At 44.1% G+C, this 17,210-nt stretch overlaps 1 protein-coding gene across 5 annotated transcripts in view; it reads left to right on the plus strand.

Annotated features, from left to right (window-relative positions):
* unc5a (unc-5 netrin receptor A) overlaps window positions 1–17,210 on the plus strand; it is a 178,960-nt gene that overhangs the window by 132,983 nt on the left and 28,767 nt on the right. For 3 of the 5 annotated variants that reach the window (XM_019870063.1, XM_019870065.1, XM_019870066.1), the window contains 3 exons: window positions 5,826–5,990; window positions 11,945–12,175; window positions 13,274–13,573. In XM_019870063.1, the coding sequence (XP_019725622.1) occupies window positions 5,826–5,990; window positions 11,945–12,175; window positions 13,274–13,573 (696 nt within the window). The remainder of the gene's footprint in view (window positions 1–5,825; window positions 5,991–11,944; window positions 12,176–13,273; window positions 13,574–17,210) is intronic. The other 2 variants (XM_019870064.1, XM_019870067.1) reach the window with 1 other exon arrangement.

Below are 17,210 nucleotides of genomic sequence, written 5' to 3' on the forward strand. Positions count from 1 at the left end.
TATATATATATATATATATATATATATACACACACACACACTGCACATTTCTGGACTGAGATGTCCGATGTTTTTATATATATATATACACAGTGTATATATATGTAGATAGATAGATATGAGCATCCATTTGTACGAATTGTATTTTTCCTACACATGATACGTACTGACGTCTTGAGGTTGACATCTTCTACAACAGCTTGTTCTGTGACTCCTCCGTGCAAAAGGACGCTTGCACTTCTCTTCTTGTGAAGCTCGAAAGTGTTAGAGAGTAGGCAGAGGGAGGCCAGTCTGTCACATCAGATGGGCTCCATGCTGGGAGGGGCCCAGGGAGCCCGCAGACGAGGCTGAGGATAAAACCTGAGGCTCTGAGCGCAACAGGATCAACACTTTTGACGGACACTTGGCTGAACAGACAAGAGTTTACCGTCTTCCATCTCTTGTTCACTTTAACTTTCTTCATCTTTGCATTGAACTTTGAATATAAATGTGCAGTACGTTCTCTTTGACTCCATTTTTGTGCTCTTTTTCCTCATCTGGGGGCACCAATCGAGGCAAAATATCACATTCAGGCAACTATGCTGCACCAGAAGCAACTGCAAATAGTTGGAGCCAAGTTAAACAAGCATGGTGGCGACACCTGACCCATACAAATGAATCAAGTTGTGAGAGAGGGAACACAAACAACATGAAAAGATTGCTAACGTGGGTGAATTATTCAAATATTGTACTGATCCCTCAGGCTTGCCAGCGGAGACATGAGAATTCTGCTAGATGGAAAATAAACAGACTCGGGGCTAGTGTAGTTGTGCGTGTTTGTTTACAAGCGTTCATGCGCGCGGCCGTGTTGTATGCACATGCATCTCGGCACCCATATGCCGTTTTTCTGCACTGCAGGCAAGTGTCTAGTTTTCCTTAGCAAGTGAGCTTCATTTGTGTCCAAAGAACAAACGCAAGATGTTGCTAATAGCAAAGAAGACATATTAGTTCACATTGAAAGGAGTGCGGCCATCTGGTGACAGACTTGGAGCGTCACTGTTTCAATCATTCGGTGCCATTTGCCTTGGCTCCCTCTCGACATCTCACATTCAGTCACCGGTTTTGGCTCATTCCGCCGAATTAGTTAACATAAGGGAGACATGTCTGCTTTGTTCGGTTGTCCATTAGAACTTGCATTCATCCAGCAATAGGAAGGCTATCTTTTAAATGTGCAAACATTTTCAGAAATACACGCCATGTGATGTTGCATCGGTCACTTCTGTGGGCTGAGCTGCCATCCTGCCTCCATGTGGGGTTTTGCCAAGGCTGTTCCCGTCAGGTCGGTGGGATTAGGGGGCCATTACTGTGCACGTGTGTGTTGACGGAACTGAGGGATGACCCTCTGCGCTCATGTTCCGCTCAAGGACACGCCACACCACGGGTGTTCGATGAACTCGGACGGAGACAGTCGCCGGCCGTTGTTACGAGGAGCAAAAGCCTCAAACACATCCTGCTTTGACCTGTAAAGAATGGCGGGGGTCATTTTTTTCCTTCCCCCCTTGACAACATGTAGAAATTGAGGCGTGCCACTGGGCTATTGTATTGCTGTCCCTCCCTCGGTAGCCGGCCTGACCTCAAACCTGTGGTGCTGTGTGATTGAAAATCAGTTGCGCAGCCTTTCACTCTTGTGCTAACAATCTGTCCCTGGGGATTTTATATGGAAAACTCTGTGTGGATAATCAAATATCTGTGTTACACTGGAGAATGAATAAGAACCGGCCAGGTTTTGAACTACAAGCTACATTTTTAAAAGGGAAATGTTGACAGTATTTATTGACTGTCTTTCTTCAAATAGTGGCCTCTTAGATGCAAGTAGTGGCTTCCTTTTTGCCCCTGAGGAATATACGGCTGTTGGACATGATCAAACTGACTACTACACTTATTTTGAACTTGCTCACTCCATTGCTGACTAAAACAGCAGCATCTACCGAGGCGCGTCAGCAGTGCCTCGAGATGAATTAGTACATGTGGAGTCATAAACACAAATGTGCGCAGCCAACATGTTTTGTTTTAAGTCCATTTCTGCATTTTTCCATTAATACGGAAGTTATTTTGTCTCATTTTACATATATGGTTTGTTTCTAACATAAAGTACATTATTAACAGGGGAAGCATAGCGGTTCCTTCAGAGGGCCATCCGTATGCACAAACCCACCGAGCAATGCAAATCCTAAAAAAAATGCACTGTAAAAAAAAAATTGACTCTAATTGGCAGGGTTGGAGCAAGTGCGTAATATTTTTACATCCACAGTGTATACTTCGAGTGTAGTCTGAATCCTACTCAAAAACTGTCATAAATATCATGCTATTTCCACTCCAGTCTCTTTGTTTGGAAATATTATTAGCATCGTCCTGCTTTGTGCTGGAAAAAATTCATTGCCCCATAAGGGGAAATGTTGTTCCCATCTCTTTATTTCACAGTGGCGTGGATAAACTGAGGGGCGACATTCCGCTTTCATTAGGCTCTAATTTGCTTTTCAATCATTTTCAATCCCAACTTGGATAATCAGCCCACTGGCCCACGGATGGGTCCACTCAATGCCAAACAAGGACAATTATCTGATTATCTGGTTCCGCTCGCTCTGCCAAACAGACCTGACTGCATGGAGACCCGAGCTGTGTCAGCATCCTGCCGCACACACACACACACACACACACACACACACACACAAATTATAGGCACACATAGACTAGTTTATAGCTTTGGCCTGCAAAGGACGTAATTCACACATCTGTGACTTTGCTTTTAGCCACTTTTCAATTATGGGCTGGTGCCAAACCCGAATAACATTATCAGCCAGGGTAGTTATGCTATATTAGTTCCATCCCACCCTGAGTATCACTCTTGCTTCATAAACCAAAGCCTCTGACCCGCTCTGGGTCAGACTCGTCGTCTGGGGTTCATGCCCTCTGCGCTCTTTATTGCTAGGATTAATGAGCGCTAGCGTTTCCTTGCCCTGGGGTCAGCCAGGAAGAGGGTTGCTGCTGTCATAGAGGTCTGTTAGTGTGGCTGTCGTCGTAGTAATTTCGCCAGGTCCTCTCCACTGATACAATCGGGACAGGGAAGAGCAAAGCGGTGGTGTTGCTCGCCCCACGAGAGCTCATTACGGCTCTTTTTCCTATTAGCCCTGTGGTAACCTTCCCCGGGCTGGGTGCTGCGTCACTCTCAATATGACTCTGGGGCAGCAGCACCCCAACCCACCGTTGTTGCAAAATGACTGCACTCTCTGTTTGTGTTCAAACTGATGCACTGTGTCCTCCAGCAGTGTTCACTCACAAGTGTTTAGGAATGTACTTTAATTGGTAATGCAATGACCGCGTGACCGTCTTAAATATCTTTTACCCCTTGAAATGAATATCTTGTAGTATGTTCCTGCACAACACCTGTTTTTAATAGAAAACTAGCACGATACAGTTTTGTATTTTATTAAAAAAAAAAAAAAGAAGAAGAACAGTAATAACACAAATAGATTGGAAAGAATTAAAGAGTTTGTGCTTCATGGTATAATTTTCATTTAATGGGCATTGTGTGTCAGGTTGTCAAGTTCCGGAATAATCCGGATAGGGGTGGATCCCCAAAAATGTAGATAAGGATAAAAATGTCTTTTGACAAAAAAGGTTTATTTACAACAAAGGTCACAAGACCGACAAAGTACAAATGAGATCGCTGGCCAGCAGGGCCAGGAAAACCGTGGATAACAAAAAGCGCATGCACAAGGCAAGGGACGAAACATCAATTGCTTGTCAAAAGGACAAGTAAATACAACAGTCAATGAAACACACATCAGACCACACTATAAATAAGAAACTTAAATAGTTCAAGGGCGGCCCGGTAGTTGAGTGGTTAGCACGTCGACTTCACAGTGCAGAGGTACCGGGTTCAATTCCAGCTCCGGCCTTCCTGTGTGGAGTTTGCATGTTCTCCCCATGCTTGCGTCAGTTTTCTCTGGGTCCTCTGGTTTCCTCCCACATGGCAGGCTGATTGAAGACTCCAAATTGTCCCTCGGTGTGAGTGTGAGTGCGGATGGTTGTTCGTTTCTGTGTGCCTTGCGATTGGCTGGCAACCGGTTCAGGGTGTCCCCCGCCTACTGCCCGAAGACAGCTGGGATAGGCTCTAGCGCCCCACGCGACCTGAGTGAAGATAAAGCCGTTCAGAAAATGAATGAATAAATAGTCCAATAACAATAACTCACTAAGACTATGGCAAGAACGGAGAACTAGAGCAGTGGTTCTTAACCTTGTTCGAGGTACCGAACCCAACCAGTTCATATGCACGTTCACCGAACCCTTCATCAATGAAAAGTAAGATGTAGATTTTTTTTACAAATTCAAGACATAAAAAAAAAAGGAAAAAAAAAACACATTTATTCAAAACAGAAAATAGTCAATAAAATTACATGGCCAAAGTATATATATATTTTTAATTGTATGACGTACTATCACGACAGTCACACGGTGACTACTGAGCGAACTAAATTTCCCGCAGCACTGATTGGACAAGCAACATAATGTGATCATCTGCAGCCAGCGATGGCCAAGCGGGCGTGTCATAACTAATTGACATGTTGAGTCGGGTGTGTCTTAACCTCCATGGCAGAGGTTCCGTCGAACCCCTGAGACCGATTCACCAAACCGCTGGGGTTTGGTCGAACCCAGGTTAAGAGCCACTGGTCTAGAGAATTGCACTGAGTACATAGAATGCGAGCAAGACGAATAATCTGACAGCGGCATGAGCGCAGGGCAGTCCTTAAATAGTCCAGGAGGTTGATGACAAAATGCAAAATAGCTGCATCGCTGAAGGGAACGCCCGCCGCTCCATTCCAGCTGGAGCTGAAAACCAAAACACACAAACAAGACATGACACGGTGTGCAGTATAATACTTCAAGACATAACACAGATTTGAGAAATGAGGATTAAGAATATATGCCTCGGGGTATTGTTTTCCCTTTCTTCGTGTGTTGTTGTCATTTGGGTTCTGATTGAAGTTGTTTGAAGTTTTATAACTACAGCATTATCAATGCTCATTTCACTAACGTGATAACACGTAATAAGGCAAACTTAGTTTCAACGCATGACCTTTGTGATTTGTTCATTTTGACAGAAATTTTATTTTGGGGGGGGGGGGGTCGGTTAAAAAGCTTCCACTGAATTGTGACCAAAACGTTTTTTTGGGGCCGTGGGGGGTTAACATATCGGTAATTTAGGGCAGTTGCATAAATCTTTCAGTGGTGGTCTAACACATTTGCTGTACACTGAATAGATTTGAGGAAAAAATTCCCACCGAATTATTGTAGACTGACCGCTCAGTGAAACAACTCACTGAGCGGTAAGGTTTAGCTTGGTTACATCTGATTTCCATGCACTAAATAAACAAAAAGAGAAAAAGGTAAAGGGGGACAAAAAAAACCCCTTCAACTTCCCTGTACATCTGCTTGGATTTGAGCATTTGCAAGTGGATTTGCATGTCTTTGTGCATTCCCAACAGGTTCACGTTTGAGAGCCTGTAGATTTGCACAAGATGGCAACAGTTCTCTATCAGTTGTTCAGGTCGTGCATGCAAATGTGCCACTACTTTTACATTTGGGCTGCCATGTACTGTATGTTGTAAAAGGAAAAAAAAACAGACACTGCCTTGAATTTGTTCAGCTTGTTTTGTAATCAGTAGCTTTGCTATGTATCTATCTATGTATCTATCTAATATGTCTTTATCCGCAAGTGAAATAAAATACATGTCAATTAGTCGTCACCTCAGGGTGTTTTCTTTTCCCTGAATATGGGTTTACAGTGGACGGAGGTTGGAGCGAATGGAGCAAGTGGTCGCCATGCGGCGCCGACTGTGCGATGTGGAGGAGCAGGGAGTGCACCCAGCCGTCACCGGGCACCGGAGGCAAGGACTGCCAGGGGCTCGACCTTCAGTCTCTTAACTGCACCAGCGAGCAGTGCCCACAGAGTGAGTTTACAACCGCCCACATTGTGCAACCTGCACTCTGGTCTTGCCACTTGGTGAGTTCCAGGGAAATGATGGAACGGAACACAATTAGGAGGCAGCAGAGGATTGTGCGCATGCCAAGGCTACTAAGTGCGAAATGAACTTAAATTCGATACACTTGGGCCACAAAATATTTCCAACTTCCGTGCCCGTTTTTGAATTTGCATGGCCCGAGCTTTAGCCGAAAAGTAAAATCAGGGTAGAAGCAAGCGTTGGCTGAAAGCCCACTCTTTCATTGTAGACTCAGAATTACACTGGTGAAAATATGCTCACCTGAAAGTCATGTCACTAAACCTAAAGCAATTTATTTCATTAGGTCCACCGATGGAGGTTCATGTGATACAACGGCATATCTAAATCTCATTCCACCTTTCCAAGAGATATTGCTTTGTTGAGCCTTGTTGCCAAGGCTTTAAAGGACGCCCAAATGCATCATAATGTGCGAGGTGTTGATAAAAGTTTGGGTAGTCCTTTTCCAAAGAGTAGAAAGTTTTTAAAAACATACCTTTGTGACAACACTGCATCCAATAACCTTGAAAACTTGACACCTTGAAGCTTTCCAAACAGTGCCAGCCAACATTGAACAGAAAACTCCATTAAAATGTAATTCCTGACAATGGCGATTGGCTGGCAACCAGTTCAGGGTGCAGCCCGCCTACTGCCCGAAGACAGCTGGGATAGGCTCCAGCACGCTCGCGACCCTCGTGACGTTGATGCGATATAAGCACAGCAGCATGCGGCTTTATCGTGGCGACACTGCAGCATAAGGTTTCATTGTGGGTCATTGTGATCAAAGTGGCAGGCAAGACTTCCACCGATCTTCTATACAGTCACGATACAATGGCAGGTAGACCAGGAATGAGCTGAGAGATACCTCAATGCGCATGGCATATGACTTTAAGAGCCTGACTGTTGACAGTAATAATTAACACTGGTGCAGTGCTCACCGCTGATGTTGTGTTCCCTTCTGACCTCATGATAAACCTGAAAATGAAATCAAAAGATTTGCCGCCTGTGGATCCTTCCATGCATATGTATTTGTTAAATACATGTTTGGGATTTGCATAAAACGTCTTGTCATGGCAAACACGTTTTCGAACGAAAGACATGACCAAATAAGTTGAAATATACAGTGTACAAACGAGGTGCCAAATAAACTGCTAATTAAAAGCCTTAGTTGCTACTGATGTTCTTCAACTGGAAAAGATGAATTTGAAGCCGCCATATAAAAGCAATGAAAGTCAATTTTCCATCTGATACGACCCCTTTAAAATAATGTATGGATTTTTACACACATAACTGTCATTCCCTGTATTGTATCTTGTGCTCCTTTCATGGGCTTTTTGACCTATTTGATGACCTGTTCAGATATTCCACAACGTTGCCAGATCCCTGACGAAGTGCAGGTGGTATACTTTATGAATCATTTGAGGGAAATTAAAGAAGTGGCATGTCTCTCAATATCACAGTTCAGACCTGACATAATTTACGCTGCACATTTCATTTCATATATTTTCATAAACCTGCCTGGAAGACGATACCGCTGTTTCCCCATCCAGTCAGGAGTTTCGAGGGGCAGACAGAAATGGTTATAAATCGTCTTTGTTGTTGCTTGGTAAACACCGTCTTTTAATGGGGATTTAATTGACATGGGCGAGCGAATGAGTGCGCTGAATAATTTATCTCCTGCTGATTGGTACAATCGGATGGGCCGATACATGGCAAGGCGTGTGTGAGTGTGTAGGGGGCTGCGCGTTTGTGGACGTGCGCTGCATATGCATAAGCCGCCTGTGTGTGACTTTGCGCATGCATGTGCACGTCTTCCACCGTCGCCAAGTCTGGCTCAGTGAACCAAGAAGCATCGGTCAGCCCATCATCAAAGGTCAGCTGCTCTTCTCGAGGGAGGCACGATGCGTACACAAAGATGGCCAGTCATTGTTCCTAACACACGCATGCAGAGTGACTGTATTTACACTGGCCTCTGAAGAAGGCCAATCTGCTCCCAGCAGACGTGGTCCCATCGACAATAGCAGTGTGAAGTGTGATAATAAGCAAAATCGCGAGATGGTTTTGGTGAGTCAGCAACTCCGATGCTTGAACCGTGTCTGTGCGCTATTAGCTGAGCTGGAAAACTTGCCCCTGCAACAAAAGGCATCCTACTCATTTAGCCTAACCCAACAATTAAAAGGCAGAGTGACTGTCGCACCGCAACAAAGGATGTCCTTTATCAGGAGACCTCGCACACATCTCTAATCATCCCTCATTAAGACAGAACAGGCATATTTTGCGTGTTGGAGACAAGTAAATGCAGTCCAATGAGTTTGCGTGGCATCTCTTCAAAACAAACAGACCTCACCTAAGCAGCATAGAATACCAAGATGAAGCTAAAAACACACTCTGGAAACGATGTGGACACATGGCACTAAACAAAATGGCAGATGGCGAAGGGCACAGGAAGGATTTATTTAGAAATAGTTAAATATATGATTGTGAAGATAGTCATAAACATAATTTGCCACAGGATCCCGTGTTGGCTGGCAGCATCAAACTCATAATCTCCTTTTGCTTTGAGGGTTAATTTGGTGGAGCAACCGCTGATGTTTTCGTCATGATTTTGTTTGTCACTGCGGGGTCAGAGGTGGCATGAAAAACGGACAACCATTTGTTCAGGCCTACATTTCACTGGGGCTTTGCTGAGGGATAGGATGACTGTATTGTGACGAAAGTAATGGTCACATTCACTTTGAGAGTTTTACTAGCCACATATCCCTGACCTGAAGAACTCCAGAGTGATTCATCTTCAGATGGGCCACTAGGAATGGCCATGGGATGAAATATATTCCCAGGGCTTGTGATAAATACCCTGGGAAGAGGCACAGGGGGCTGCAAAGTTTTTTTTTTTTGTTTTGATTTTTTAATATATCATGGGGAGAGCAGGCCTCACAGGTGCGACTGCCAATGCCGTGAGAATTCAAAACTTCAGCTTCGTGGCCACTGACAAAATGAATTAGGAGCTTATCTCAAAAAGGAATCCCGAAGCAGCCCGTCTGAGCTGCTGAAGTTAAAGTACAATGACTGGCCTGAGGTCTTTTGACATCCCTCACAGATGGGCATCCATCATAAAGTGAGTCACGCACGCTGAATCAAAAGTTCTATCGCAGCAATTAGATGAAGTGGCAATGAATGGTGGAGTGATGTGATGGTCTGTAAAACGGGTAAAAGAAAGATCAGGGCTATGTGTTTGCGTGAGCATAAAGCCCATTCAATTATATGGCCTGATTAACGATGTCAATTAAAGTGTGATAAATGCCCTCTCTGTTATTGACCAGCATTGGCAAAATCAATGAGCGGGGCCGAGGAGCCGAGAGCAGATGCTGGTCAGAATTGTAAGCGAGCATCGGGATCGTTTGGCGGTGACACCTGGCGGGGCAGATAACACTTCACTCTGTGGGGCTCCGATAAGTGTCCGAGAATACCGACGGAGCCTCAGCAGATTGACATACTTTGCGCGGCTTTGAGAATTGTACGTGCGGGAGATTCTACATATGCGCAGCGCACATTTGCTGGGCTTTGGTTTGCCCTTAAAAGGTAAACGGCCGAGCTGCCAGTTCAAGGCTCGGTTTATCCAATTAGTAGTTAGCCGACGAGTCTTTGATTGTGTCTGCTCGTCTCCCGGTAGACCGCAGCATCACAAGTCCAAATACCACAGCGTTGCCTTTTGCCTGGCCTTTGACTCACCCAGACTATTGAATTTTGGAGGATTGGATGAGAAGTGTCGTCCCTTCTCTCTTTTTGGACACCTCGCTGTAGGAGGTGAGAGGTTTAGCTCGCTTTGTTTCGGTTAAAGGCACATTGCTTCTTCCCTGAAGGATTTAGGAGGCGCTGTGTAATACTGCTGCGACCAGAGATAAGGTATGGCAACGGGATAAGTCTACATGAGCATCCGTGCTTGTTTTTGTCATTCCAAGCTTTGCGTCCTCAAATGTTACCCTTATCGCTACAAAATGCGATCGAGCCTATTGTTTGTGTACGTTTTGAAATGGGTCGGATTTGTTTGGACTGTCACTGTCTGAACACGAACATATTTGTAATAACGCTTCAGTGTCAACGTTCGGCATCGTCTCGATCAATCCATCTTCTTCCGATGATGAATGGTTACTAATGAAACATTTATCTTCCCCCCCGGTTTGTAATGATTAGTCGCAAGCTCGTGTCGTTTAATTGCACCCGGCTCATGATGCCATTTGAAATCAGCACAATTCATACATTCAATTAATCAATTAAGACTCAGTTCAGCCAAAATCAACTTGTTTTTGGGAACACGCTCAAAACGTTATTCATCATCCCAGTTGTCTGTCCTTCGTTTATTTGAACAAAATACTGATGATTGGGATCTTCCGAGTCGTGTGAAGACATGCTATTATAAAACATGCTCGTTTTTAGCGACGCGCTTTTAACAGGGCATGCAGGAGGACAAGAAAAATGACATGATGTCACAAATGTAAAAAAATATATATCATAAAGCGAGGGTATATTCGATGTATCCTGTACAGTCGTTCCATTTTATGAACCTGATTTGTACAAGTCCACGAATGTATGGATTTTCAAGTCTCAGATTTACTCACACCAATTAAAATGTGTCAGATTTGTGCTTCCAGCATGCAGCTTCTAGTTCCCGAGAAGCAGTCGGCATGCACAGTAGTGGAAAATCCCACTGTGTCCTTAAAATGTGCCGTCATATAGAATGATGATCTGGTTCGTTCTTAGACCAGTTAGTTCTGATCTTTTGGAAGGTAAATGACACGTTACTCGCGGCTACATGCCATCTTGTTTTGTGGCCCTTATAGTCTTCAATTTGTCTTTTTTTCTGGTTTGAATTGTCTTCCTTCTCCTGTCCCTGTCCTTTTGTCATCCACTCAGCACACACCAACTCGCTGCGCTACAAGTTACCAACTAGCCCAGGGGGAGGGAACTCCGGTTCCTCGCGAGCCATATCCTGCCTGTTTTAGGTCCCTCCCTACTCCCAACACACCTGATTCAATTGTTCAGGCCTCGACAGAGCTTGCTGATGAGCTGATCGTTTGAATCGGGTGTGTTGGAGTAGGGAGGGACCTAAAACAGGCAGGATATGGATCTCGAGGAACCGGAGTTCCCTACCCCTGAACTAGCCGATGTTCTCCGCACTTGAAAGGATTCGTCCTCGGCTGAATGTGTCCCCTTTTTGACTGCGTTTACTTGATGGTACTACGCCCTCGTGGATGGATCCCTGGGACAATGCCCTCCACAAAGGCCCCGGGAACATCTTCCTCCCCCGCCATGAAAATCGTCCAGCTGGCGAAAGACAGCCATAGCAAATCCCATTCTCCCGCAGAGCGCGCATACAAATGTATGAATGTATGTCTGGGCGCAGTTATCATTTCCACACTGTATGCGGTTAGCATGCTTTTGAGAGACGAGTATAATCTATAAGAGAGACTTGAATCACATAGGCAAATCCACTTTCTCTCTTTCAGTTGTGTTGTGTTGTGTTCTGGGAGAAAGACAAAGGCGGAGGGAAACATGCATGAATATTTATCCAGGGCAGAAATGAGGGGAAGAAGAAAGGGAAAGCCTGTCTTCTTTTGAAATGTCTGCAAATTTAAATAAAAGTCAAGCCATTTATACCAGGATGGCGGTGTAATATTTGCTAATGCATTCTCTTAGCTCTGCGTGAAACCTTCGGGGAAGTCAAGCAGCGTTCAAGCGCCAAATGTCGTAACTGATTTTATTCGATTAAACGAATTGAGACCTTTACACAGCAGGTAATGAAACTCCTTGCAGGAGCCCACAGGTATTTCCACGCTACACCCGAGGGAACCTTTTCGCTTGCAAATAATTCCCGGGCTTTTATTTCTTTTATTTTTGTTTTCTTGCAGCCGTGAGCGGAGCAGAGGACGTGGCGCTTTACGTGGGCATGGTGGCGGTGGCTCTGTGCCTGACCCTGCTCCTCATCATCGTTGTGCTGGTGTACCGGCGCAAGAAGGCAGGCCTGGATGCCGACGTGGCCGACTCGTCCATTCTCACTACTGGCTTCCAGCCGATGGGCATCAAGCCCAGCAAGCCAGGTGTGTGGGCACCGCGGCCACGCAGGCCCCTCACCCACAGCAGTAGGACACTATTCTTTGTTTTACTCCCCTCTGTGCGTCCATCGGTCTGTCTGCCAGTTGTGACAGTGCCGCATTGATCGACGTGTATCGTTAGGCCACGTTTCCGCCAAGGGATACCATTCAGTTCCGTATGGTGTATAGTGGAATGTTGATTTAACGGGCTAATACGGGGAGGGGTCGTCCGTTAGAGCTCAATGTCTATTGCATCAAAGTCCTTTGTTTTTTTTTTTTTTTACTGCTACCTTTCTTTCCATTACATATGTCACAACAATATGACCTGCTTTGAATCCGAGGAGAGCTGATTCCGTGCAATTATTATTGATTACACCGCCATGCCATATTCATGAGGGGAAAATGTAATGGTGTCATTTTACCCATGTTGTGTAATTCCAGCCTCACGGAGCGGAATTCAATTTGGCTGTGTGTGTCTCAGTTGTATGACGTCACCCTTTTTACGTCACTAATGCAGTTATCGGCCTCCTAACCTCGCAGCCTTGAGCTTACCTGAGCAATTGATAGAGTGGCAAGCCGAAGTCAACCATATTGCTTGTTGGAAACGTGGCTTCAGCACTGTGTGTCTTTCCCAGGTGGACGTGGTTACAGCGCTTCACGGTTAACAAAGACGCATGCGCGTGTTTATCAGATTGCCTGACTCTGCTCATGTTTTGCCATCACGTCATTGTCGAGAATGCACCGACTTTTTCTCACTGCTTGTGTGTGCCTGTGAGGTTTATTTGCGAGTAGGGATACGACAGTCTGACTTGGATGAAACGGGCTGTCGTGTTTGTGATTCACTATTGTTAAAAAAAAAAAAAAATCTTTCAAGTTGTATCAGAGTTGTTTGATACTAATTGTTTAGCTGCTAAAGAGACAGAGAGAGGAGGGGAGGGCTGTCAACTGGCTCGGGTGTTTGTGCATTGTCGAGAGAGTGTGAGTGTTTTTTTCCACAGCGCCATGTGTCTTTCCTGTTTTTCTGTCACTTTTTGCGGTGTTGTGACAGCACTGGAGTGTGTGTGAGGTCTGTCTGCGTGAGCTATCGGCTCCCCGTTTCGCCACTCATTGTTTTCCCTCTCTCTTCGTTCTTTATCATCCAAACAGAGAATTCTCATTTGCTTACCATCCAACCCGATCTAACCACCACCACTACCAGTTACCAGGGCACTCTGCGGGCCCGACACGATGCCACCGGCAAGTTTTCCATGACCAACGGGCCTCTGCTGGACCCGCTACCCAAGGGTTCACACACACTGCACAATGGAAAGCTCAATTCGGACCCCGCCGACTTTGTGAGCAGGCTGTCCACTCAGAGCTACTTTAAAACGCTGTCCCGTGACGTGGCCAACACTTCCTACGGGACCTTCAACTTCCTGGGCGGCAGGCTGACGATTCCCAACACTGGTGAGTGTACTTTCGTGTAGTGCTCCCTGGCGATAGCATGGTTCGCGCTCCTGCTATTATGCATTTTTTTGGGGTGGAACAAGTCTATTTGTCTTTCACAAAAGTCTCTATTTTGCAGAAATAAGCCCCTCCCCCCACTAAATTCCCCCCCCCCTCCCAGTTTACTTAGTTTCTGTCATGCCCTTGCATGTGCGAATGGAGAACCACAGTAACAGATTTCAGTATTCTTAAATATTTCATATTTTGGGATGGGTGGGTTGCTTCCCCCTTTCAATTCCCACCCATTTTTCGTGGAAAACGCATGTTGAATGATCACCAGCGAGTCATAATTTTTTTTTTCTTTTCCCCAATGTATCTCAGTGGATGTCAGTTATATGCAGATTTTCACTATTCGCAAGACAGCCCGGTCGACTGGACTTAAAGTGTTTTCTATACATTTGTATTTGCAATTTTCGTGTGTGTGTGTGTGTGTGTGTGTGTGTGTGTGTGTGTGTGTGTGTGTGTGTGTGTGTGTGTGTGTGTGTGTGTGTGTGTTTTTCACGGTCTCAGCACACGCTGTAAAGCAGCCGTGCACCACGCACAGACATTACATCGCTACACTCATTTCTTCATTTCCATCCTAGTTTAATCTACAAACACCATTCCCACTTCCCTGGCAGTTTCAGTAGTCCAACTGAGGATGCAAACTCAGTTGTTCTATTCTAGTTTGAGGCATACCTTTTTCCAAACAGATCGGCAGTCAGATGCCTTTTAATTTTTCAGGGGTTTTTTTTTTCGTTTTTTTTTTTTTTTAATAGCGCCACTTAACTGACCTAACTTTTCCGAGATATGTAAATAAATTAATAAATTGTCTTTTATTTTCATCACACATACATCGATGTAAATTTCACAATTAAAATAGGACAAGATAATAAAACCTTTATTCGTCTCACAATGGAGAAATTCCCAATTTACCCCAGCAAAATTATGAAAGGGAGAAAGTAGAAGACAAAAATATATAAATAAATATCAAATATATATATGTACATTTCAAAGCACTGCTAATTGTAGTGCTTGACCACACCATCGTGTTCACGGAAACAAGCAAGCGGGTGCAACCGTAATGAGATGATTTAGCCCCAAATATTTGTCGCAAATTTGACATGAAAGTGTGTATCAAACTCGTAACCCTTCACATTAAAAAAATACTTTGGAAGTAGCTCTCAGTTGTAAAAAAAAAATAGTGACCCGCTGGTCACTGTCATAAAGCTTTCATACGTGTAGTGGATTCAAATATGATTCCAAAAGTACTCATGTTTTCTGGAGCTGCTACTGTTGTTTATAACTTGGGCAAAATTACTCAGGAGAATGTATCTTTCAGAATTTGGTCAGTTGTGTGGAATACGTTGTTTTGAAGCAAATGAGATCAAATGGGATCCACCAACGGACGGGAAAATGTGCCGCGCAGCCCTCTGTGATGACAGAACTTAATTCTGCTCATTACAATGCTAGCATTTAAAGAGGCGTTCAAAACCTTCAATATGCATCTCCCATCACATCCAAAGGTTTTTAAAAGGACAATCAGGAATTTTCCTTCAATCAAGAAAATGTAGATGGAGATAAATCTCTACCTGTAGCTTGAAAAAAACCCGACAAAACTACAACCAAACATGAAACACTGGTCTGGTAGGTCTTGCGATTGCAAGATTGCAACCCTCATGTGGTCTGTTGAGTCCCCTCGACACCTGGTAACCATGGTGACTTCAATGCACATTAGCAGATGACGTGTCGCCACAGCAACCCTTCTGTATTATTGCAGCCCCTTTTCTTCATGTCTGCCTGGGAAATTTCCATCTCAACAAGCTGTTAAATAAAACATATTCTTTTCAAAGTATGTCCTTTTCTATTCACAGTTTTCCCTTTTAATGCGTCATTCTCTTCATGTAACAATACTTTCAATGAACTCAAAAAAAGGTTCAAGATAAGTTTCGGTCGATCCTGCGTTTCACTGGTGACCACTCCTTCGCGGATCTCGCCTACTGCCAGCTGGGATCATTTTTCTCTTTCAGTTCTGTTTTTTTCCAGCATTATTTGTCATTTGGTGCAAAAAAAGTAAAGTGAAGCAAGAAAGATGACCGCATGGGATCGGAGAACAGAGCTAAATCTTTCTGTATGTGTTGCTCACCGCCACCTGAACTTTCGGCTGTTTGAAAAATGCAGTTGCTTCCTTTGAAACACGGCTTGTCGCAAACGTGAGTGACGTCATGCATGCACGCTGCGATCATACCAACCGGCGCCCTCATACTGGTCAATCTCGAAGGTTCACACAACATGTGCAACAAGAGGGAATGAAACTGCACTTGTGTGTGCCAAGTACGAATGTAAAGAGAGCTATGGTGTGTTCTCAATGGAAAATATTTTTGGGGTCATGCATGACTGTATTAACCATTCATTTTCTGATCCACTTGACTGTATTATTATTCTCTATTATTGCGATTATTATTATTATTATTATTATGATTATTATTATGTTTTGTTCACTGTTTTGTTTTTGTTCATTGTGTAGAGTGCCTCGGTACAGTTACGGCTGCTGTGAAAGACCTTTCTCATTAACAGCTGAGCTCAGATGAATAAATGTACGTTTACGTCAAAGTTCACCCCTTAAAGGCCAAAGACCACTCTTCGTGATTAGCCAATCATCACAGCGCTGAGCATCCACTTTGACAGTTAGAAAGAAGACGTAGCAAATGAAATGTACTCACAGAGATTCCAAGAATACAACCGAGAGCAAATTATTCCAATTAAGGCTTTCAGTCAAGATGACGCCCGAGCCTACAAGGGTGTGCTAAACGCGCAGGCAGAGTGCATTAAAGATTTGTCTGGAGCGTGATTAGAAAATATCCACGACGCTTAAGCCTACATTGCTTCTCTCTGACCCACCCCCCCGACACACACACACACCACCAAAGGTGAGTACAGACGAGTATTTGACCAGATTGCCTTGAAGAGCAATGGGGAAATCGAAACACTCAATTCATCATTTCAGTGTTGTTTATTAGTATTTGAACAGAGGTCTTGTTGGAGCTATCGTGACGTTCTCCTTCGTCAGCAAACTATGAGACACGAAAACAACGGCACGTCTGTAGTTCACCCAATTGTGCTTCAAGCGCTAATTCATTAGTCACCAACTCCACACAACCAAATTCCTGTTTCTTATTGACAATTTATCAAGTCATTGGTTAGCATGTCCATCCCTCATGGCGAGGGATTCCTTTGATGATATTTTTCGTGAAATGTTGGTGAAAATGCATACGCCCAAACGTTTGGGATTTTGTTTTGGCTTTTGCATCTTACATTCAGTTGGCTTTAATAACTTTTTAAGAACTGGCTTGTTTGTTCAAATTAGTTTTTGATGTAGGGAAAGATGCTAACGGTTGTATTGTATGCAAATGAGGTATTTGTGAGGTGCAAGGGTAAAAGGAGATAACTAAGTACTGTATAAACGTTTCCAAATAACAGTTTGATCTTCCTTCTTCCATACAGTCATACAGTAATACCGCAAAAAAAAATGTTCATGAAATGTGCACTGAAAGCTGATATATGAAATTAATAGACAAAGACAAAATCAAAGTACATTTTTGACATAGTTACATTTCCG

This window comes from Hippocampus comes, unplaced genomic scaffold, assembly GCF_001891065.2.
Source record: "Hippocampus comes isolate QL1 unplaced genomic scaffold, H_comes_QL1_v1.1 scaffold9, whole genome shotgun sequence".
Taxonomy (NCBI): domain Eukaryota; kingdom Metazoa; phylum Chordata; class Actinopteri; order Syngnathiformes; family Syngnathidae; genus Hippocampus; species Hippocampus comes.